The sequence below is a fragment of the Dendronephthya gigantea genome, unplaced genomic scaffold, assembly GCF_004324835.1.
Source record: "Dendronephthya gigantea isolate DGI-Jeju-01 unplaced genomic scaffold, DenGig_1.0 000189F, whole genome shotgun sequence".
Lineage (NCBI taxonomy): Eukaryota > Metazoa > Cnidaria > Anthozoa > Malacalcyonacea > Nephtheidae > Dendronephthya > Dendronephthya gigantea.
The window spans coordinates 348,202-374,081 of record NW_021163199.1 but is presented as its reverse complement, the minus strand read 5'-3'; the positions used below and the strand labels follow the sequence as shown (position 1 = coordinate 374,081).

At 37.0% G+C, this 25,880-nt stretch overlaps 2 protein-coding genes across 2 annotated transcripts; one reads left to right on the top strand and one right to left on the bottom strand.

Annotated features, from left to right (window-relative positions):
• Positions 1-6: 6 nt before the first annotated feature.
• LOC114538588 (bifunctional heparan sulfate N-deacetylase/N-sulfotransferase 4-like) lies at positions 7-21,193 on the bottom strand. The gene is made up of 11 exons (XM_028559720.1): positions 20,735-21,193; positions 13,024-13,892; positions 11,186-11,428; positions 10,815-11,000; positions 5,005-5,133; positions 4,639-4,821; positions 3,900-4,120; positions 3,301-3,472; positions 2,653-2,823; positions 1,949-2,058; positions 7-255 (listed from the first exon to the last, which is right to left on the bottom strand). The coding sequence occupies exons 1-11, from the start codon at positions 20,871-20,873 to the stop codon at positions 48-50; spliced, it is 2,631 nt and encodes an 876-aa protein (XP_028415521.1). The 5' UTR covers positions 20,874-21,193; the 3' UTR covers positions 7-47.
• A 2,015-nt stretch (positions 21,194-23,208) lies between these two features.
• On the top strand, positions 23,209-24,612 carry LOC114538613. Its single transcript, XM_028559740.1, has one exon. The coding sequence runs from the start codon at positions 23,209-23,211 to the stop codon at positions 24,610-24,612; it is 1,404 nt and encodes a 467-aa protein (XP_028415541.1).
• The last annotated feature ends 1,268 nt before the right edge of the window (positions 24,613-25,880 follow it).

Genomic DNA, 25,880 nt, shown 5'->3' with positions numbered 1-25,880 from the left:
TAAAATTTATGTACATTTAATATTTCTCTAAAAGGCATCATATAGGATTATCCATAAACTTTAAGCCACTTTGGCACAGTAAATTGTACTTTTTGATTCAACCGTAGTAAATTCTTGTTGTGCTTTGCATAATAGTTTTGTAAATACTCTCTCGCCTTCACACTAATTTCACTGCAATGTCTGTCCTTGTAGCCATAACATTCTTCAACGGTATTGCTGTTCAGAGGACAGTACATGTGTTCTCTTGTATCATATCTGAATGAACGATAAAGGAATTTTAACCGCACAAATCCTCTAACCTGCATGGCAGTGTTCATATAAGCCAAATTACCAGGTTAAATATAACCCTGAATGAAATGAAAAGTTTGCTGATGTATAGCGAGACCAGTTGACGAGGCACCAAAACACGAATGTTGTAAAATTTCCATCCAATAAAATTGTTTTTCATATTTGCATATAATACGATCGATTTCCTCTCTATATAGTAGGGTAAATTTATATATAATTCTATAGTACACGCCTTTTAAGCTGGCTAAGAAATTTTCTTATAAACGACAAAATTTGTGAAAGAGCATTTTACGCCTGGGGCCGGTTGTTCAAAAGCAGGTTAAATTTAACCCTGGGTTAGTGCTAAACCTGGGTTAAAATCCTTAACCCTAGGTTAGCTAAACCTGGGTTAAAACTGTGTTGTTCAAAGCTGGGTTAGAGGTAGGGTTAGTTAACCCAGGGTTAAAATATTTAACTATAAGATTAAATGTATTTTAACGACTAAATTGGATATAAGAACGTTTTCGATTGGTCTATAAACGAGGGTCAAAACTTTACCCGACGAGGATATATTGTCAGTCGAAAGATTATATGCCGTGAGGGCAGGGTCGAAGGGACGTTGTTTTGAACAGCAATTTCCGTGGATGGAATTTTGGAAAGATTGGAAATGAAAGGCCTTTTTGTATGATAAACAATCTATTTTAAAAATTCAGGCATTCTTGGATTATTCAAAATTCAGGAACAAACGTAGCCTTACCACTTGCTGCCAATCAAAATAATCGAATTTTGGCATCCGAAACAAATATTTCGATTACGATCTTTCAATTTGTATGGTTGTATTCATTTATTGTGTATTGCATTGAAGCGAAGATAAATAAATCAATACATCAGCTGAAATCGAACAAAGTCAAACTTAAATAATTCTTTGCTGTCGAAATTATTCGTAAAACCTTTGAAAAGTGTTTAATTCATGACGAATTATACGTGTTTACGTGTTTCAGCTGCTTATTCATCCATTTTGAATCGAAGTTAACCCAGGATTAAAAAGTTAACCCATCTAGCTAGCAGGGTTAATTTTTTTATCAATTTTAACCCAGGGTTAACGCTAACCGAGCTTTGTGCAACGCAAATCAACCAAGGTTTAAAATTTAACCCTGGGTTAGGCATTTTTAACCCTGGGTTAGCGTTAACCGGCTTTTGAACAACCGGCCCCTGTATTCTAAAAGCTCACTCAAACTCAAACTCATTGAGTGAGAGATCTTAATCTTCTCATTACGTTTCCATGGCGGTATTTCCAGTCGAGTAGGGGCTTGATTTTCAGTAATTTACCTTATATCTTTCCATCCATTCAGAAAAAACTTTCTCATTGATCAGCATTAACAAAATTTAAATGTCACACTCAATGAGTGTGAGTGTGAGTGAGCTTTTTGAATACAGGCGTTAGTCTACATTCGCTTTTGACGTGATTTGAGTAGCCAGGAAGTGAATTCCGTGGACACAATTTAAGGCTTTCGATGTTTGATGTCGGGCTTTGCTTTGCAATCCACAAATCAATGGAAGAAAAATACAGAGTATACTATGGAAATATTTCGTATGATAACTTAATAAAGTGATTATCTGGGACGAAAAAGAATGTCAGGAAAAGCGCTAAATAATTAAAAAAATCTTCTTGTTTACGTACCTCAGAAGTTGATTGTAGTTGATCGGTTTCTCAATATTGACAAAATCTTGAATATTATTAAGGACAGTTCTTGTATGATTTATTAGATCGTCATCGCTGATGATCATCACCTACAATAAACGGCAATTATTCGTTAAAGATTTCCAACCATTTGTAATTACATAATGATGTGCCAAAGTCTGATTGTCAACGTCTGTTTCACATTAGTTCCTAAGAATCGGGAATCCATTATATCTTTTTGGACAGAAAATGCATTTGGGCAAATTGTCCTCAGACAGACGAAATTGGACTAGTGTGTATTAGTTTTAAAGCCGAATTATCATATATCAGCCGTCATCGACGATGGTTATTGACGGTGATCATTGACAATTAAAGCGTCTGTTATTTTGAATGAATTTTGTCAAAACAAGAAAGCACAATAACCATCACCGATCGACTTTCATGGGACCCATGAGAATCAGCTTAAAATTAATTATGGCTGATGATTCCGACGTGCGAGAATTAAACTGGGAATGTTAATAGTCGTTGATGTCGTTTTGCTTAAATTTGTGATGCACATTCACGCACCAGACTGTTCTAAATGAGCTGAATAAATATATAATGGATTTCCGAATCACTCATACAGGACCGACTTGCACATCGTCCGGTCAGCTATGGTATCTTGCGATCTCATTAAAATAGGGCGTGTTATATAAAGTATCAACCTGCTGTGAACTGTAGTACGACATCCAACGTGTTAAATGATTAGCATAATGTCCGTTAGTTAACAGCTGATTTCTTAACGACTTGGCTTCGGATGATTTGCTTTTCTCCATAAGAAATTCTTCAAATGTATATTTCTGCGCCACCGAAGAAACACCGTTGTTCTTTAAATACTGAAGGAAAACAAAAAACGTTATGCTGACACATAAATAATAAACGGGCAAAAAATGTGTGAATAGGACTTGCCTTAATATCTAAGCAGTTTCCATGCGAGATTTTAATGAAACGAAATTTTTCCATCAATTGTAAGAAGTGGAATGCAGCGAATCCATTTAACCGATTACAATTGAAAGGAAAATCGAGCAATTAATTTTGCTCAAACGAAAATATCTGCCTTGCGAAAAACCACTTTTATAGGTGGATGGACAAAATTATTTTTACACGCTAGTAATATAGATTTCTCAAAGTGTTCGCAAGTCATTCCTGGTTGAACTCTCTTCAATGGAATCCGACCTTTGTTTAATTTTCCCCCATAAAATCTGCATGTTGTTTTTTAGGACTGTTGTACACCGTACAGTTATTTTCAAAGTATATACTATTAAGTTTATAGTGCTGGCGTGCTGGGCAAAAATATATATCAAGTAGATTACCATGTAATGCCTGTACGCTCGCTGAACAGGATCAGGTAAAACAATGATTATTTTGGCAATCTTTAGTAAGGAGTTTGCACGATAACTTGCCACAGTACTTTCGAAGTACGTGCTGCTCACTTCGAAAATCTTCTCGTAAAGCTCTGTTTGTTTTGGAAAAAAGTTCATGTACCTTAACAGAATGAATAGATGTAAATTAAGACTGCATACTAAGTTAGTCTTGTGCAACTGATCGTAAACCTGGTCATATATTGGGCATTTAATGTCGGTGGATTGCAATGATTTTCTAAAGAAGTGGAACGAAAGCTTAATCATACGTCGTGTTGGAAGATAAAATGGCCTAGAGCTAGTGCCAATCTTCTTCTAATGTTTTCGTATGAACGGTCTGTAAGGAACGTCGAAATTAAATAAATTTCGTGTGGAACAATAGGGCAGCTAGATTGTTACATTTGGGATGCATATTTTTATATGTTTACATGCCGTAGGAACAATACCTTCCAAGTTTCAAATGAACTAACATAGCTCATTAGCGAAAAAAAATGGAGCCATGATGGAAGATAAAGGTCGAGATTTACAAAAAAACAAGTCAAATTTCTTACCAATCAAGCCCTTTAAGATAGTTGTCGCTGCTGAAAAAGTTTGTCTCTATGTTCCCAAGATCACCTTGTTGGGTTCCTCTCATCCTGGGATGTACTTGCAGGAACTTGCCTAACAATTCGTGGCCACCGTGAGGAGGTCCGATGACCAGCAGGGATGGAAGGCGCGAACAACTCTTATCGATAGGCCATATCGCTAAATGTCGATTATAATCACACGGATTCTAGGGAAAAAACCCATTGACAGCCACTTTCACATACTATCGAGATGACAGTAATCGTAGAGAATGTTAAGACGGGGTTACAATGGCTTCTGTGATCGCTTCTAGCTACTCAAAACAATAGAGACCTTAAGCATGTCGACTACACAGCCAAAACACTCCTTTAAATATAAATGCCACGGTAAAGAGTTGTTATCAATCGTATAAATTTAATGAGCTGTAATTTGAAAACATTGGGTTTATGCTTATAGGAACAATTCTGAAAACTGTGATCCACAAAGGAAGTGAAAATCGGAGATTTGCAGTTGTAAACAAAACGTGAACGATGTCTAAAACTCTCATTGACCTTTAATTACTCATTTCTTTTCACTGATCCAGTATTGCTGAAGGTCCATAATTATATAATATCTACTTGAGTATGCCACTTGATTTAAAACAGTTAAAATTTAGCACCTTTCTTTTTGAGCAGAAGAGCGCTGCATTAGATCTATGCCACGTTTTGGTAGCAATGCACTACTCACCTGCCATACAGGTGTGATCTCATCAGGAAAAATCTCAAAGTATATCTCGGCCAATTGCTTTGGAGTCGCCGACATCAGTTTCAAATTGGTCCAGCGTTGTACGAATTTCACCAGTTTCTTAAACAAATATGGCGCCAGCCTGTCGTTCGCATAATTCGTCATGTGGGTCATAAAGATCGAAACCTAAAACGTTTACAGTCACTGAACAACGTATAGCACACTTCCTAACAAAGGTAAGGTTAAAGTTCGATAAAAGGGAGCGACAAATCGAAGAGAAACATCGTATGTCGTCCGAAGAGACTTACAAAAGTATTCCCTTCACCTACAATCAAGAATTTGATTCTCAGAGGAACGCACAAATCTTACCGGATTTCGCAATATTGTTTCAAAGATTTCACCACCTTCGACCATGTGATCCAATGTTGGTTTCCCACCCTGAATATCTCGGAAAAAGTTTGTTGAAGTATAGATATTGCACGTTTGTCTTGGTAACACCTAAACGAGAAGAAATCTTGATCAACTCCGATGTCATGTATAAGAAAGAATGAAAGAATACAAATTATATAATAACTACAATGAAACACGCAATTTGATCGGTTCGTTGGCGTGCAGTATGAGACAATCCTGCATGGAAAAATTACAATGCTGCTTCGCGCGGGAAATTTGACCGTCGTCTTATTGTAGTTATTTTATAAAGAAAATTACGGCTCGTGCTCTTTCACGCTTTCCAAAAGTCTCGCAATTTCCCGCGTGTAGTATCACGCAATCCTGCACGGAAAACCATTTAGTATTCCTTTAATGCAACGCGCATAGTAAAATGGAGATTTTCTCTCCTATTAGGAGTGCTGCCTTGCTCGCTCGCTTCAGGTTCGCTCGCTGCGCCAGCTACAAATACTGTAGTATAGGACATTCCTCTATAGCGTGGATATGACCATGGCCGGGACTAGACGCTTAATTGTGTGTGGGGGGGTGTATTCATACATTCGTCATATGTATGTATGTATGTATGTAAAACCTTCTTTAATGACGCTAGCCTTATCAACAAAAGTTGGTTTCCATAAGGGGCGTCCAAAACACAATAGAACATTTACAAAAGATAATAATATATCTACATAGCTATTTACAAAAGAGAAATATATAAGAAAGAAAATAGATTAAGTTGGTGTGATCCGGCCGTATGCTAAGATCTATACATGATTGAATCTTAATTCTATTTAACAATTCATTTGCTTTACAATGTTTTTGAAAGAATAAATAGATTGCGCTTCCTTAGCTTCTTGCGAAAGATTATTCCAAAGTTTAGCACCACTGTACTTAAAACTTTTTTTTCAGAAATTCTCGTCTCGGTTTTGGAAGAGCCAAATCAATGTGACAGTTTCTGAGGTCATAATTATTTTGCAAAAGATTCCTCCTGATGAATAATTCTTTCAAATTAGGTGCGGTATAATCATTCAAAATTTTATATAATAATGCTGCCTTGGTCATACTTCGTCTGGAATCTAAATTTTCCCAGTCAAGTGCCCGAAGAATATCTGCAGACCTAATTTCATAGCTAGCGCCAGCTATTATTCGAGCTGCTCGATTTTGAAATTTTTGCAGCTTATCTTTCAATGTCTTGTTGCAGGTATCCCAAAGGGGAGAGCAATAATCGAAATAGGGTTGTATCAAAGCTTTATAAATCGATTGCAACATGTTTCCAGGAACATAAGGCTTGACGCGTTTTAACGTTCCTATACCTGCCCCAACTTTTTTGCAAATCGTTTCAATGTGTTCTTCCCAACTTAATGTTTCATCAAGGGTAACGCCCAGACAAGAGATTGAATATACTCTGGGAATAGGTTTGCTATTTAGCATTACAGGAATATCATCATTGATCTTAAGAAGATTATGCTTTGATCCAACGTACATAAATTTAGTTTTGGTTGAATGGTGCTGTAATTTGTTACTTTTTAGCCACTGGCTGATTTTATTCAAATCGCTATTTAACTTGGAGATAAGTTCTGCTGAATCCTTTGCTGTTGAAAACATCTGCGTATCATCAGCATATAAGCACGGGGTGGTGTTATCGAGACAATCTGGGAGATCGTTAATGTAAAGTAAAAACAATAATGGTCCTAAGATGGATCCCTGAGGAACCCCACAGACTATCTTTTTTGGCGTTGATATCGTGCCGTTGACAAAACATACTTGTTCCCTATCAGAAATATAAGATTCAAACCACTTCAATTCAATATTTGAAACTCCAAATTGCTCTTTCATTTTGTGCAATAAGATATTGTGATTAATTGAATCAAAAGCTTTCCTAATATCAAGAAAAACTACACCATTCAAGTCGCCATTATCTATATTTTCGTACCATGCTTCACACATTTGAATAAGTGCAGTCAAAGTCGAATTCTTTGGGCGGAATCCAGATTGATACTTAGAAAGCAAAGAGTTCTCACTCAAAAATTCATACAATTGGTTGAAAACAGAACGCTCAAAAATTTTGCTAATAATTGGTAAAATTGAAATTGGGCGATAATTTTCGCACTTTTGTCTGTCTTCAGATTTGAAAATCGGTAGAACCCAAGCTTTTTTCCATTCGTCTACATAGATTCCAGTTCTAATCGAGAGGTTAAATATCCACGTTAATGATGGGCTAATTACTTCAGCTGAAATTTTGAGTGCCCTTGCTGGAATAGTATCAATGCCTGTCGATTTTGATGTTTTAAGTCTATATAACTGAAGGAATACATCATGCACATTAATTTCTGAAAATCTAAATTGTATATCTGATTGGGAATTGACATTTTCTGACCAACTTGGGTCCAAGAAATTATTCTCAATTTCGGCGGCTAATTTAGCCCCAATACTCACGAAGTGTTCGTTAAAGGACTCTGCCATTTTTATATCGTCAGAAATAATATTTTCGCCTATTTTTAACTGGGAAATATTGTTCGCTCTATTATTTTTCCCCAGAAGTTCGTTAATTAGCTTCCAGCTTTGTTTAGGGTCTTTTGCCAGAGCACAATCTTCAATTTTTTTGCAGAAAAAGTTTTTTTTTGCCTTATACATTTCTGAGTGAACTTTATTGCGAGTTTCTTTATACTTAGCCCAGTGGATTTGAGATTTAAATTTTACAGCTCTCTTTTTATGAAAATCTCTCATTCGCATTAGCTTTTTAATATTTGGAGTAATCCAAGGGAGGGAATTGCCCCGAACCCTCATGCGTCTTAACGGTGCATGCAGATCGAGTACTTGCAAGTAATAGGACCTCCATATTCGATAGCAAGTGTTTGGATCGTCATGCTGTGCCACATTTTCCCAGGGTATCTGGGAGAGATCATTAAGGAAATCAGTAGCATTAAAATTTTTAAAATTTCGAGCATATGTTACGTTTTGTCGAGAATTAAAAGCGCAATGTTTCCTAACAGCAAAAATTAAACTGTGATCTGATATACCTAGATGGATAACTCCTGATTTTGCAAAATTTTGCTTCTTATTCGTGATAAACAGATCGATCAGGGTAGCTGTCGTTTTCGTTACCCTTGTAGGCTCTTTAATTAGTTGATCAAATTGGTAAAGAGACAATAAAAATTGTAATCTACGCGTGTGGGGATCAGGAGGAGATTTGCTGATGTCACAATTTAAATCACCTAAAAGTATTAGTTCTTTGTTCTCTAAGTCGCATTTGCTAAGAAAAACTTCAAAGTCGTCGAATACCTGTACATCTGAATTGGGAGGTCTATACCATGTACTTACTAGAATCGACTTACTACATGGTCTACTGATTTCTATGCATATCATTTCTAGTGAACATGTTAGCAAGTCCTTTCGTTCGGTAAAGGGTATGGTGTCACGGACATACAAAAGTACACCGCCTCCGTACCTATTACGATCTTTTCGAATTAGGTGATATCCGACAAGGCTAATTTCATTCTCCGAAAATGAATCATCAATTTTAGTCTCATTAATTGCTAGAATATCTAAGGGCTTATTCTGCATAATAATTCGAAGCTCATCAATATGCTTTGGAAGACTGTTGATGTTTAAACATGCAATTTTTATACCCTTCAAGCTATTTAATTCATTTAATATTGACTTATCTGATTTGTTACTCATCTGATGGCATGGTTCAGAACCCGGATCACACCTTGTTGAAGTTAACATATTATTGTTCGAGATGTCCCTGCGAGAATCGCTTTCAGCAGGTCCCCTACTTGGTTGAGAGTCGACGTGCGAAAATCCTCACCAGAACGGCTACGTGGTCTTGAATGATGTTCTCCTCTTAGAAATTTAATAAAGTGAGTGGCTAAAAATGCTGAACCTTTACCATTAAGGTGCAAATTACTCCCGTTTAGACATGTATTATCTATAGAGGAGTTGTCTATAAAAGCGACCTTATGCTTGGCAGATATTTCTTTGAGTTTGTTGTTGACTTCCTGGATGCTTGTAGCTGCTTCAATGTCCTGTCTTAACGTAATTCCTGAAAGACCAACTTTTGAGTCTGGAAATTTCGCTTTAATTTTGACGACAAGGTTTTCCATTTTCTTCGCACATACTTCGGTTGAATCCGTTGGGATGTTGTTTGTCCCAACGTGAACAATTACGTGGGAGGGGGTTGATTGGATATTAATAGAATTTAGTTCCTTTTCAATTTGTTCAGTGGTTTTCCCTGGGTATGTAAATTTATGAACTTTTTTCTTTGTAAGTTTTCTCGGGTCAATATGTTTGACTATCGAATCCCCTATAACAACTATTTCCTCTTTTACGCGCTTCCCAGAAGATTGATTTTCAGTACCTTTCGTTGACGCTGATGTAATTTTGTCAGCTTCCTCGACGCTGAGTGAAGAAAATTGATTTTGAAGCGGGATTGAGTGGCATTTACTTAGGTCATTAGCATCGACTTGTTTCTCGGCTTGTCGGTGGGATGGCTGATTGGTTTCCTCAGGTTTTAAATCGGAGTATAACAACCGTATAGAGGTTATTAAACTTGCTTTTTCTTCCTCGACAGCCTTCATTTTTCCATACAGGTCTGAGATAGTATGGCTTAGATTATTTACCCTCTCAGTCAGGGCTTCGTTTTGGTCTTTAAGTTCGAGATTTTCTCTTCGGAGCCTACATAGCTCGTTTTCCGTCTCCGGGTTTTTTAAATCTTTCAACTCTTTAGAATGTTCTAGTAGCGTAGAGTTTATGGCTGCGAAGTTTTCGATAAATTCCTTCTTTAGATCTTGCAGCTGATTATTTAAGTATTCATCATTTGCAGGATTGATATTTACTGCAGGTAGTCGCTTTGATATTGAAGCGACAGAGTTTAGCTTTTCTTCGATCTGGTCTTTGTCCTTCCCGCTAACTGTAATCGACTTTGTTTTCGGATACCATCGGATTGATACCTCTTCACATTCGTATGCCTTCGCGTCTCCCCCAGGAGAAGACCATTTTCCACCAGATAAATCTAGCACATCTTCGACAAATTGTTGTAGAGCATCGAATGAACCCGACCAAATAAGCTTGTCTTTATCGTTGACCGATAGATTGTGCAGTACACTTTGCTTTGTGGTGTTGTTCGTCATGGCTGTTCGTATATTATCACCAAATTTTATCTCCAATTGCTCGTCTACAACACACGCGACTGATTTTTTTGTACGCTATTGTTCCCACGGTATGAGTATGTGAATATACACCCTCTCCTAATTAAGCGGTCTAGCTACGACCTGCATAATTCGACCAGCGATTCTCCATTACGCCCGCGCGGGTGAAGCGCTATTTGTTTTTTAGACCCGTCACGGTCGCATCGGCAGAATTTCAAAGGCCGCTTTGCCCGCGCGGGTGAAGCGAACGGTAATGAAGAATCGCCTTAAGCCGATTCTCCATTAACGTCCGCTTCACCCGCGCGGGCGAAGCGGCTTTTGAAAATCTGTCCATGGGACCGTGACGGGACTGAAAAACAAAGCGCGCTTCGCCCGCACGGGCGGAGCGGAGGTAATGGAGAATCGCCTTAAAGATTATAATGTGGGTCTCTCTAATATTAACACCAATCTAATACAATTTCAATTTGCAACTCTGTAATGATTTGCAAATTTTTCCTGTGGGTATCGCTCTAGTATGGAAACCACTTTAACACAGACAACTTTCAAAAATGGACATTTCTCTCAAAAAACATCATAAAAGTTCTTCCGAAATAAGCATTGTACCTTAATTCCCATATGCTGGAATCCTTTCCTCCGCCAAGCTGGTTTGAGATTTGGATATTCCTCCGTAGACGTAACGCTAATTTCATAAACGTTTTTCCATGCCTGATAAAGCGATTCCTGCACAGGATAGACGCCTGAGTGATGTGAACTGACTGCGTAACCACTATTTATTGCAATATTGTGTTTCTAAAGAAAGAAACAATAATGTTCTGAGGCTAAAGTTTCTCACGTGTGCTGATGGTTTTCGGGCTGAGCTAACTGCCTCGCGAGGTTTTACGGTGGCTGTAAACATAAATCTCGACACATAATGCTTTCTGAAATAACCATGTAACATCTTTCTAGAGATCTCGCAATTCTCAAATAGATTGTACCTTTGCAAATCTCCTGTTTTTCTCCATTAGAGCGGTGAGCACGGTCAAGTTGTCAAACTTATGTGCTTGTTCATGATCCCACATATGACAGAACCAGGCAAACGACGACGCATGCGCAATGAGTTCGTTATCACCTTCATCCTCAGCATCAGACCCCCTGCCGTAACCTTTGCCACTGAAACCAATCTGGAATTGAAAACCCGGTATCTTTCTTTGCAGTAACTTCTGGGTTTGCAGTAAGTCCTACAGAAAAAGAGGAAAAGTTGGCGTTTAACTTGAATCTCATAACGAAAAACGTGAGGGAATACAAATACATATGTAGCCCACAACAGCAAGTTCAACTTTGAGTCCTTGGCTTTAGACCCAGATTACATTCAAACCAGTGTTAAAAGAAACAATGCATTTTTATTTTCTTATTTGTAAAAATTTTGAAGTTATATATAATCGTCTCTTTAAATCTTCCTTCCTTCCACAATAAATAAACTGCAAAAAAAATATCTATAGTCCCGCTTTTAAGGCTTTAAGGGTGTGTTGAATTTCTACATGAGAATATAAATTTAAAAGCCCGTATTCATGAACAAAAAGCTCGTTTTCGTTAAATATTATTACATCTCTGGGACTGAATTTCAAGTGTATTTTAATTTCTTCTTCATCACTCTTGAGCAATCGGCCATTTTGTTTTTGCAACTCATACGGGTGATATATACGGTTGGTATCTCGGCCAATCATATTGCAGAATAGCTCAAATACAGTGAGTAGCTATGCATTTTATAAATTTATATATATTAATAAATTTATATATATTATTATATGTTTACAGATTTACGCACACTGGTAAGATGAACTAAAAATCGCTCTTCATTGAGTAAATTAACTTTACTCAACTGCTTTTTAAATGGACGTGCTGTTTGTTTTTTCACTAACGAAAAGTTGGTTTACGGTATTTTGGCGTCGAAATACAGAAGTCAGATTCAAAAAACATAACTCTGAAATTTCAACACTTTTTTACTCGTGATCCTTTTTCTATCCTTCACAACTCGTGATCTACAATTTGGGATCCTTCATGACTAGTGATGTACAATTTGGGATCCTTCATGACTAGTGATGTACAATTTGCGATCCTTCATGACTAGTGATGTACAATTTGCGATCTGCCACAACTCACACGTGATCTACAATTTGCGATCCTTCATAATTCGTGATCTACAATATGCTTTCAGTCACAACTCACACGTGATCTACAATTTGCGATCCTTTATAATTCGTGATCTGCAATTTGCGATCCGTCACAACTGACAATTCAAACGTGATCTGCAATTTGCAATCCGTCAAAACTCACACGTGATCTGCAATTTGCGATCAGTCATAACTCGTGATCTACAATTCGCGATCCTTCACAACTCGTGATTTATAATTTGCGATCCTCCAGAACTCGTGATCTACAATTTGCGTGCTTCACAACTAGTAATCTACAATTTGCAATACTGTACATTGAATTTCTTGGAACGGCACGGTTTAATTGGATGCCCGTAACAATTTCAATCGATCTCTGCATTTTTATTGGTAGCTTGAGCACTTATACTGCACTTGGGTACGGGTACCAATTTATGTTCTTATACACTTGTCACACAGCATGAGTGAAAATTTAAGTGAGCGAGAAAGCATTAGAACGGGCTGTAGCTTTCAATATCCTTCCTAATACTTCAAGCCTAACAACTTCTATTTAGATTTGCACTACTGACAGAGTGTATAATAAATACATATGAGTTTTGTGTAATGTTTTCTACAATTCTGTATGTCAATGTCATTGTCATGCAAAATGTCTAAGAGCGACTCACCTTAACATCACCTTTTTTCAGTCTCATTGAAGTTTTTCCAATAAATATATCATCAATATCAACTTGTATATATCTTTGTAGTGTGTACTTCGGCGGTAGAACATACAGATATTTCAAAGCATCCAAAAAAAGCAAGCCGTATAAAAAGAAGGCAGAATTAAGAGTCGTAAATATCCTTTTGATTCCCGCATTTTTCCCATTATCCAATAGCATTGCGACTTTAGTATTTTCTCCACGAACGTTAACCCGCGCCTTTTCAGCGCCACCCGCAGGGAGAAGATATGCCACCGTCTCGTACCGATCATCGAACGGGTAAGCCCGAATATAAGTTAAACGCGTTCTGGAAGGTTTTGCCGCCTCGACACCGGGCTTTGTCATCCAGAGAATTCTTGAATCAGGGTTAATTCGCAAGCTGTGCGTTCTGTCTTTCTCCACCCGCTTTATCTCCAAATTAAATTCCGAAATTTTCCCGTAATTGTTACCAGCGAAAAATATTTGCCCCGCCTTAAATTTCGCGCAATAATTGTCTATAACGTCTCTAGCTAGTTGGCTGAGAGACAAAAACGTCTGAAACTCGTAGAAAATGATCAAGGAGTATTTTGCCTTGCTAGAGTCTTTTCTCATCTCGTACTTCAGATCGACGAGTAAACGATCATCCGTTCGGGTGATTACGTAATGAATTCGGAAACTTTCGAGATACCGCGTAATATAGTTGACCATTTTAGGAGTGGCCGATTTCGTGCATTTGTGGATAATAAGCGCAGCTTTGCGAGATCTGGTGTAAGTTTCTTGAATGTTGTTATCATTCCCCAATCTTACGTAATTTCCTGACCCATTTTCATCAAAGTTGTGTTGGTTCACTGTTCTGTCTGAAAAGAAAATTTTTGTCAGCAAATATGGCGGAATCTGCAGGTCAACAAGAAGAAACGGAAGTCAAATAAGAAATAAAAAGATTATAACGAGGTTTATTTGTAATTGCAGTCGTTGTATAGACCTTGAACCCGGGGTATTTGCCCAAAAATCGTCTTGTTCAAGGTCTATAACTAATAATAATACCCCCCTCCATGCACCATAGAGATGTCCCCTCTAAAAATTAGTGCAGAAACACACTTAACTTTCCCAACAAAATCAGTCTACAATCAGGCGAAAAATGTATAAGTGCTGACACTAATTGTAAATGCTTGCATGTGACTGCAAATATCACACCATCCTTAGGAAGATTAATAATGACGACTCTCGTAAACTCTCGTTAGACCAAGGAAATATCTGTAATTCCGGTGTTAATAGACGAGATTTAATAAAATTACCAGTCTTGATGGAGTGTTGAATTCTATATCAATTAAGCTCAAGGTTTGAAGTAGTTGTATTTCTTGTACGCAATTAAAAAATATGTGAGACTAAGTACGCAAGCTCTTATGAAAACGTATCCATGCACGAGCCCGGATTAAGGCTAGATTCCACTCAGGAAAATTCTCCTTTGTGTCGGCTCGGACAGGAAGTGAGTACTCAGACGTCTTTTATACAAAGCCAAGGAAACTTTCCTGTCCTATCTGCATGACCCAAAGGAGAATTTCGTTTCCAGAGTGGAAATATACGGCCAAATCTTTATAGCTACATGAACAAATTTCCGCGATTCTGAGATTATAATGCTGTGCGGCTTTTGACCCCATTTCCTTCCACCAGAAAAAAGCCAAATTTTAATAGGAATGCTGTGGAGCACCAAGTCTTTCTTAACAGGGGCCGGTTGTATCCAGCCCGTTTAGCTTAAACAGTGGATAAGTCAAAATTAAATAACATGCATTCTTACATCTCTCTTGAATGAGTGAACTTGAATATTACGCACTGAATATGTAGTTTTAAACAGTATATCTTTGTATTAAGGTTAAAAATATTTAGTTTGCTTGTTGAGTAAAACGATAGACTTGCTTTCTATTTTGAACTTAAGCTAAACACCCTTATCCAGGATAGTAGAAAGAGGTGGATAAACATGCAAATGCTCTCTAAATTTGTGTATATCATGCATGCATGGTAAATGATGTTAGCTGGTTATGGATAAAACTCGAGATTTTCTTTGTTAAAAGACCACGAGTGGATATTATGGTACATACGATGAAGGTTATTTCTCACGATATGTAGCAGAAGATTATTCAGTGCTACTTTTGTGGCAAAGCTTATATAGGAAAAGATCTGGAAAACATGAAAAGCAATTCCTAAATTAGATGTCGGTATAGAATACTCAGAAGATATGTTAAAAAATAGAGAGAAAATATGACGGAAGCATTCAAGATAATCTGACATTACTGAAGATCACAGACGCACAGTGATATTTTATTAAAGCCTGTTGAATGACTTTGAAAATTTAATCAGTCAGCTAATTTTAGAAAATACGGATATAAGTAGACATAACAATTTGTGCAACGTTTTAAAAATTTATTTAATGTAAATTCGTCCGTCGTTCCTCAAATTATTCAAGCTAATCTTTATCAAAAATTATAAACATCCGGTTCTATAATTCCATTTATGGTCATGCAGGCGCCAAATCGCATTTTGAAACAGTGGCTAACAAAAAGACGTCAATTATTACGTACGTTCCGAGATAAATCAGGCAAATCAACAATTTGGAAATTGTAATCTGGTTTATTTTGATTTCCAGTTTACCACGTGTTAATTTCGATCATGTGGTTTTCCTCGCACAAAATGTGCTCTGTATTATATCTGTTGATACTAAATTACTAACCCTTTCGACAAATTCCTTTGGCTCAAAATGTCGTTTTTATTTAGATATCATATTCTAGGCTTTCATGAACGACATTTACCCTTATATACTGAAAATTTATTTCGGCCTTGAAATTTACAACATTGAACATCGTCAAGGTCTCTTCACGCTTGGAAAACTTGAAATTTCGGCTATTGATATAGACATAAACAAACGAATGATAGTTATGAAATGCATGCAAAAAGTTTTGGTATATTGGCTTCTGTTTTAAAACTTTTCCTCTGCAGTGTTTATACTGTGCATACCATGCAATGAAAATGTTCTTCTCCAAAACATGACGTTTTCTTTACTTAGTACTTAATTAACTATGATCGCAATAACGGCGCCAAAATGGCGAACTCCGATAACAATGCCACGGTCAAACTAATTAGATCTCTTATTAAAACGCCATATATAAAGTATTATTGAAGTGATATTAAACTTAATTGAATCTGCTTCCCGCCTTTTGTGTGGCTATCCGGCGTTTTGAATTCTTATTCTATCAATCCTTTATATATTTCCATGCAAGTGCAAATCATGAAGGGTTTAAACGCCGTTGTATTTTACATGAACTGAATCAAAACATCGCTTTATAGTGAGGTCCGAGGTGAATTTTTCCGAGTTGATTTGCAAATTGGTATTTTGCAATCCACGAACAATTACAATTCGGAAGCCTTATTCGTAAGTCTATAAAATCTCAGGTTTTCGTTTACAAATCATAGAAGACCATTTTACACACTATCCGCGTATATAGGCTATCTCGATAGTTTTAAATTGCAGAGGTTGGTTGTACGAAAGTTGTATAGCCTTATCCATATACCGTGGATAGTGATTTTTTTGAGACCAAAAACGCGCATGCTATTGTTAGGATGACTACACGACTGGCAGGTTAATGTTATCCACCCATTTCAATGCCTCATAACCTCAAAGTCATTTTATGCTTCGTTCAATATCGGGTAACCAGCAGCCATAGATGCCATACAGCCATATTTAAAACAATAACACTCGAAATGGTCATAGTTTATATTCACGTAGACGAAGAACTTCTTCTCTTAAGAGACCTATTTAAAACAGCAAAGTAGATTTTGGCAGAAACATTCAACATGGCTGACATTGGCTAATTTGGGTATATTTCTTCACAACAGATGTACAATTTAGATTAATTTATAATGTATATTTCACTCGTTCAGAATTAACAACAAGCACGGAGCTATTTTGCGCGTGCCCATTTCAAGAATCTGATTAAGACGTCTGTGACTGTGAAGCTTTTACGTTAAGATTATTTAAGCAGTTTCAGATAAGTGTTGGAAAAACAACATTCCAATGGATAAATTCCGAAGCACACTCGAAATAAATCCCAAATTGTCTACAACTACTTTATAAGCACGAGCCCTTGAGAAGTGAAGTTTAAAATCGGCATGTGTTTTGGCGTTTTTTCCATTCTTGCACTCAATTTAATTGCAAACTGTTGTAATTACATGCACGGGGCCTCCATCTTATTTTATCAATTTTCCCTCAGCCTGTGATTTTGTCACAACTAACGTTTTATGATCGCAACATGTGTGCCGCATATAATAGAATGCAGGGTTATGCATGCATGTTTGTTTTGTAGTAATAAATTGATAAATGTTTTCAAAACGATTCGTCTCCGGTTTGTCAGCCATTGTCTATTGATAAAAGTTGTGGCAGACCTGATACCACATGTCTGGCCCACATATAATTTAATTAACCTACGTATGTACACTTAGTTTGGTGGAAACAAAATTAACATAAATACCGGCCAATGAAGGGAATTTGGAATCTGAAAACAACAAATATGCACAGTCACTAAGGACAATGAAGAATCCAGCCAAAATGTCACTACTTTAGGGTGTTGGAGTGTAGTCATTTACTCATTCATCATCAAAGGGTACACCCTAAAGCATTTCAAAGATAAGACATAACTCGCTTAAGTGTGAAGGTTGCTCTGACAGAGTGGATTTGCCAACGCTCAATTGTGAAACGAGAGTGTAGAATAATATAAATCATGACGATATTTGGATGTAAGAATCGCTACTTCATCCGGCTAACAAAGTATTAAACTGATGCTTGCATCGATACATATTGATATAATTCAACTCATTGCCGCGCCACACAAAACCAAAGCTCTGAATTTAGACCCTAATTATAGGCTAATATAAGCAGGCCACTCGCTTTATCCCAATCTACATGTGAGCTGTGAACTTCTGAACTTTTACGGGTTTAAGGACAATCAATGAGTTGAGGGGTGAAAAATTGAATTCATGCATGGAAGCACTCATATCATGATCAGCCTTATTTAACGAGAGCGAATGCATGGTGTATTTGTTTTATATTATGTGGAACTTTTATTAAATTCTCATCACAAATTCTCACATTACAATTATATTATAAATAATCAAATAAAGATATATATAAAGCTACCAGCGCTATGCGGTTTTTTGCGATGAGATAAACTTTTCATTCTAAGTTTTCTAACCATATTCTGACAAAAAAGTGCGCTATATATGTGCATGTATATGGCTAAATGCACTTCGGAACTAAAGGATATATGTCGTAATTTTATAACACTTTGTTTGAACACTATTAACACCTTCTTCTTCAAGCGGCGTTCGCGCATATGGAAAGTTCTGATGACAAACGCGTCACTGTAAAATCACGTGCATGCATAAGGAAAAATAACAAATTTAAAACGTTTCTAGCTATTGTATGAACGTCACGTCAATCATCCGGTTATAAATTCTGGAAACATTAAATTTTTATTCCATTTTGGAAGTTTGTTTATGGTAACACCACGTTAATTTAGTTTTGCAGAGCTTGAATGAACTAAACAATTATAAAATGTAAAGAGTTATGAATCTATATGACTATATCTTTGAAATGCAAGCAGTTAGACGAAATTAGCCGAATTCATATTAGGCCATATTAGAGACGGGTCGGGAACTCGTCTTAGACGGAAAACTCATCTAAAACGGAAACTCGTCTGATGTAAGTGACCGGTCACAGACGGGTTTTTTCTTCAAATTTTCCGGTCTTGGGAATCCTGTCTGGACGAGAAACTCGTCTTAAATTCGAATTTAGACGGATAAAAATCAACAAGGCCAAGGCGAAACAAAGGGAAGAGAAAATGAACAAAACGATTATCGTAGAAATTAGCTACGATATATTTCTTAGCATTACGCGACCGTATCAATCCAATCAGATTCAGATAGGGTTTTGCAATCGACTTTCCTGTCTAAAAGGAGTTTTCCGTCCGTAATATAAATTCAGTTATTTCTAAATTTCAACAAAATTATTTATGTCAACATGTTTAAGAGAGAGTCTTTGAAAGGTCAGTGTATACATGACAGTTTACATCGGTCTTGAGCAATTGTATATTGATGTGGTCGCTGACAAATGGAACAACATTGAAATGTGCATCAACGATTCTGTTTGTTTTTAATCTGATTTAGAAAAGGACGTTTCAGCGTTATTAAATATTTTAACAGGAACAATACCAGTAAACCTATCGTACGTTTTGACAGGTTGAAAGAGAGCCGGAAATATATGAAACATCTGGCAGCAAAAAACATGCTTTCCTCAATATTCAACTGTGTTTTGCGCAGAATTCATAGCGACTCCATCTCGGTACAACATTGTCATTGTACATGTACGAGTTATTAAAATAATAGCCATATAATTATGTATAGGACAATCGCGATCTTCACGAAATTTTATGAGATTTTTTTTCACAAAAAAATTTAAGAAAGATCTTGTCTGTTGTAAAATGATATTGAAAACCACAATGCTCTTTTGGTTTCTATATTATATACAGTAATATCGAACTTGTATTACTCATACAATTGCGGTATATTCTAACAAGTCTGACAATAGCGAAATAAGGCGCACACTTTCCAATTTGAAGTACGAACTAAAAAAATTTAATCTCCTGAACTTCATTACACAATTGCAGTATAAAATATTAATGCTTGCGTGGGCATCAAAGATGTCATATTTGCAACATTGGCGTTCATGTCATCATGTACGTCTCTCATAAGGTGTCTGGAAACCTCATGCAGTAATTGCGGTTTCTAAGCGAGTTAAAATTCTGCTTCCTAGTCATCATATAGTTAAGGTTGTTAGTTACGATATAAGGGTTTTATACTTTAACGGTATATTGTACGAGGTAGCTACATCGCCAGTAGACCATGAATTTCATCTTGATATACATACAACATAGGGCAATTATACCATGTGTGTGTTTGCGAAGCCCCATTGATCTTCAGTAGCCTAGCGGCAGGAGGTATATACACAATTGCGGAGCGCGCTTGATTTCGTAATCTGGCGTCTAATAGTATTAAGAATGGTTTACAAAGCTATTTATATTCTTCGCTGCTAAAAAACCTTGAAGTTTGTAATTATAAGCTTCCGCATGAACAAACGATGTAGACATTCAGTCTATACTGTCGCATTCAGAAGAAACGACTTCATCATTTATTAGGTTTCACAAAGACAAAGGTGAATACGAAATTCGCACTGTGTGAATAGCCACAATGCCGGTTTTCACATATTGCAAGAGACATATTTTAAAACTGCAGTGTTGATGTGTAGAATAAAACTAAAGACCGGACTAAGGCTAAGCCGAAGCATTAAACTGTGTCAATGAACGACCTTAGATTATTCCGAAAAACATACAAACAAGACTTAGAAGCTTAGTCTTATTCCATATACGTAACGAGAAATCAAGCAGGCTATGCCTATATTATAAAGTTTAAAATAACACATGATACCCACTTCGACTGTGTCTGTGTGCCGTCCATGATTTAATACCGAAACCATTTTCACGCTTGTGTAGACACAGTAAAACATCTCAAGTACTTTGGCCTGCATAACACGAGAACCGATAATATGGCCGAATAGAACACGAGGTAAACATGTGATATAGCGAAATATACATACCTATTGCTGGCGTGTTGTATGTCATAATACAAAATACGACGAAGCAAAAAATCCATGCTATCACAAGAAACCCACAGCATCGTGGACGTTTCAAGATTCGACGCAATCGCGCAAATGAACATGGCAAGACGTTTGACATAACTCGGCCAAGCGAATCTTACTGTTGTTTAAATTTCCCCTAGGAGTTCGCAATAGGCCATTGTCTAACGAATAAACACGACTTACGAATCCGAGCTTCTTCTAAGCACTGAAGATATTTTAAACGCACTCCAACCCGTTTTCCAAATTCGCATTTTCGGTCAAAAGCAGCTTATCTTTCATTTGTAGACACTTCATTGAATAATCACTCGCGTTCTGGGCAATTTATCTATGTAAACTGAGAGGACCACTTGCCGCGCGTCCGTGATATCAAATAACTTGTTGTTGTCACAACGCATTGACAGTTCAATCATTCAAAACCACTGTGATTGGCGCGCTGCAAAAACTGTCTTTGTTACTGGAGATATGAGTAATGAAAAGAAGCCATGACCGTAAGATGAGCTCGCAACGTGAAAACGAAAATCGTACGTATTATGTGTTGATGAGCAATGAAAACTTGCTATTGCATGACATGCAGTGCGCTATAAGGCGTAGGCGTAGGAACATTTCAGCAAGACGCGCAATATAGACAGCTGGCAATCAAACTAGAATGCGTGAACAACGTAAATTGACTCTGACATGATCTCACACTTGGATACGCCGTTTAACCGGTCCGAAGTCCGAACAGCCTTCTTATCGTCCAAGATGTTGGAAATGGAATGGACGGCCATTCTTGATAGCCCGAATAAGGGGTGAAATAAACAAAAAAATGAGAATTAAAATAAGACGTGGTGTAAAAAAAAACAATAAAAAATTTTTCAAACCGGTGGTATAGGGAAGGCGTCAAGATTGCGTTTTGCAAGTTTGTCTTCAATTGAACACATGAACACGTTCGCCATGAGTGGACCGAGTGGAGAGCCCATTGCAACACCGTCTACCTGTTCGTATAACTTGCCGTCGATTTGGAAAAAAATTTTCATTAAAAAATTTGAAATTAAACATAAAATGTACACTCTATTAAAGTTATCATCCATAAGGTGATTGATTTACACTACGAATGATTAAAATCATTAAGGATAAAGTTGGTACGGATGAAATTTGAACCATTTGGGCCATATATTAGAGTGGTCTAAATTCAGTCATCGGTACCAAACCTAAAATGAACACTAGTAATGTAAATGGATAAACGAAGAAATAAGTTGGCATGGTACGGATGAAATTTGACTAGCTTTAGGCAATCAAATTTCGTGACGTCTGTACCAATTCTCCCCGTATCGTACCAAAAATTGTGCACTATGCACAAGACTATGCTTGACTTACTACAGTAACACAGCTCTGAGCTCTTTCGCCTAGGACTGCTTTTATAAAACGTGTTACCCACCTTACTTGCCTTGGTCTTGTCCAAGGTAGTTAACCAGCCACAACACAGGCAACACTGGTATATTTATATTGCTATGTAACCAGTCGGGTTAATCTATTAAACTGCTTCCATCTTTCTTGCAACAGTTGCATGTTACAGTACTGTATTCATGACTTACTGAATTTGTGGAGTCACTGTTACACGGTAGTGTGGTCAAATTTCTTGGGCCATTGATCGTTTGTTCTCTAGTTCTGTGAAAAATGGATGGTTATGGTGATCCCACTATTTTTGTGTATATTTCTAGATTCATTTAATGGGCCAATTGCAGAATTGCAAAGCATCACGGTAGTTTAATTACATAGCAAGATTTTTCAACATGGCGATTGTATTTTTCGAAAGTGGCACTGTGCTAAACACACGAAATTTGCAAGAAAACTTCTGTCATTTTTGATTCGATTAAAGTTTGTACGAAATATGTACAACTTGTTTCGTATTTCTACTGCGTCTTGGTGTTCTACGAGCGACTGCACTTAAAATATTCAAGATAGCGTACAGAGTCGTTGAAGCTGGGAAGGAGTTCGATCCGCCGTTGTCAGGTACAAATTTTTGAGTATTTCACGATCAAAAGGTAAGTACTGTATTAAATTATTTTTGTAGTGAGGAACACGTTGTGATTTTGTGTTTGCCCGAATATTTCAACGATCGGTTTAATTGTAGAGGCTCGAGAGGTAAAAATGTTTGCACACTTGACGATCATGAAACAACACATGTTTGATCAAACGTTCTTTTCACAAACCAAAACATTGAAGTTGTCTGGCGGGAAAAATAAAAACAGTTACTCTTTCAAATACCGAGCTTTCACATTTCAAAGGTTTTGAAATATTTAAAAAGTATTTTTAAGTACTATTCACTGCTGTTCAAGTTTCTCCTTGGAGTTTTTTAACAACAACACATTCACGCGAGTCAAATTTTACGCAACGTCGCTTGTTTCGAGCAAATTTTGCAGCCTTTTGGTTTACCATTTATTTTGATATATATGGAAAGCGAAACAAAGAAAGTACCCAAAGATAAAAAGTATGGGGGAACGACGTGTTGTGTGCCATTCTGTCGAAGTAACAATGTTAAAAATCCGGAATTATCGTTCCATAAATTTCCCCTGGATTCAAGCTTGAAAGAAACATGGCTAAATTTATTAGGAATACAAAGTCAACCTCTAAAAAGCCACAAAGTGTGTTCCCTACACTTCCCCGGTGGAAAGAAATCTTTTGGTGCATTGCCAACTGTTGCAAAAATATCATGCAGACAGACTGAAAATAGCAGTCGTGGAAGGGCACATACATGTGTAATAAACAAGGACACAACCACTGAAACAAACCAGTTTGAACAGCACAATACTACCTTTGATGTACAAGATTCGGACTATGAAAAATTGAAAAATGATCATGTAGCTTTACAAAGAAAATACGAGGAGTTATCATCTAAATATAAACAGTGTGCACTGCGATTAGAACATGTACTTGCCAGCGACATAAATTTTAAATTCTACACAGGTTTCCAAAATTATGCGACATTTAAAGTTTTCTTTGACTTTCTCCAGCCAGCATGTAATTTCTTAACTTATGCTGGATCGAGTAACAATGTGGAATACTCGGCAGAGTCAAAAAAGCAGGGGCGAAAAAGGTCTATGACACCAGAGCAAGAGTTGTTTATGGTTTTAGTTCGCCTGCGGTGCGGTCTCATGGGGGTTGACATTGCTCACAGATTTGGCATTTCAGAGGCTCAAGTTTCCCGTATATGGGCAACTTGGTTAGAGTTTCTATATCACAAGTTAAGAGCCCTTCCTATCTGGGCATCACGTGATTATGTGCAACAAACTATGCCACAATCTTTTAAAGAAACATATCCAAATACCCGTGTAATTATTGATTGCACAGAACTACTTCTTGAAATGCCAACATCATTTAGAAGTCAGTCTGTAACATACTCGTCATACAAAAATCACAATACAGCTAAGGGGTTGCTTGGAATTTCTCCTGCTGGGTATCCAACATTTGTATCCGAATTGTATGCTGGAAGGGCATCTGATAAACAAGTGACAAAAGATTGTGGGATTCTTAATTTGCTTGAATCAGGTGATGACATTATGGCAGACAGGGGTTTTGATATAGCAGATGACATGCCTGCTGGGGTTGGGCTTAATATACCACCTTTTCTAAATGGTGCTAGTCAACTTTCACTTGGGGCTGAAAATGACACACGGAAGATTGCATCATTGAGAGTACATGTGGAAAGAGCAATACAACGTATAAAGAGTTATAGAATTATAAAAAATGTTTTTCCCCTCAAGATGTCATCAGACTTGAACAAAATATGGGTAATTTGTTCATACCTCACTCTATTTTACCCACCCTTGATAAACGAAAAGTGTGAATCAGAATAAATATCAAACAATTGTTTTAAATTATTTCTTAAGTAGCTAGTTTCGGATAAATGTATGTGAAATAAAAAGAAGTAAGTTTTGGTAACATTGTTTTGTACCACAATTCATGGTCAAAGTAAATTCTTTCACTAAAAACTTCTTTGTTTGTATAAACAATAAAGTCTCCCCAATTCACTTTGCAGGCAGACATAACACCTTGAATTTGATAAAAATGATGATGGTTTCTCTTAAGTTGTGGTTTTCCATTAAGTACATGTAAATAGAATGATGGGTCAACCTTGCAGGCTTCTATAATTGTCATTTCTTTTTTGAAAATGGACATTTCACCTCTCCTATTCCAAATGATGGCTCTACATGATCATGTAGCAAACAGTCTGGGCTTGCACCAAGCCATGGGGCTTCAATGTTAACAAATAACCCACACTGAACACATGCACTCATCATCAGGTCTTCAAAATTCTTTTGCTCTAAATATTTTTGAATGGCCATCTGCTCATTACTGTTGCCCCACTGACAGGCTTCTGGGGGCTTAGTAACATTACTTGCTGGTAAGATGATTTTGCTAAGAAGTGAAGTAGGGAATACATTCTCTCTTCGTTTCATTACAGTACCAAAATGTGAGGCAGTTAGACGACCTTGTCGTTCATTAAACCATAGTTTACATTGGGATTGACCTCTTGTATTGCATTCAATATCAACCATTTTTTCTTTGGTTGTATAAAGAGTGCTTTTAGTATATGGCATATACTCCTGAGAAGGTAAATATTTGCACACTTCTGTAAAGTCAGGAACAGTAATTTGTTCCAGTATAGATTTTCGAATTTCAACATTGTACATTTGATTTGCAAATAGGTCTGCATCATTAAATGCCTTTTTAGAAGGTAATTCCTTGACAAATTCCTGATAGTGGAATGGTTCACAATTATTAGATGCTAAAAGGCCCTGCAAATAATCACAAGTGCCAACAGTTTTTAAACCATCTTCTAGTTTTTTTAAATCTTCAACATTTACACACTTAGCAAAAACAGGTGCTGGGTTGTTGTATTCTGAGACATAATGCTTCTCTGTCTTGGAAGTTGCTTTGCTAATTTTTACTTGGTCGAAAAGCACTGCACTCTCAAGTTTCTCACTAGTATTAGGCACATGCCACTGTTGTAAAAGTTGTGTACATGTTAAGTCATCTGGGACTTCAGGTAATTCAAGTTGGATATAGTCCAAAATTTGAAACAATAAGGCAGCTACATGTTTACAGCAGCCACCTTTTCCTG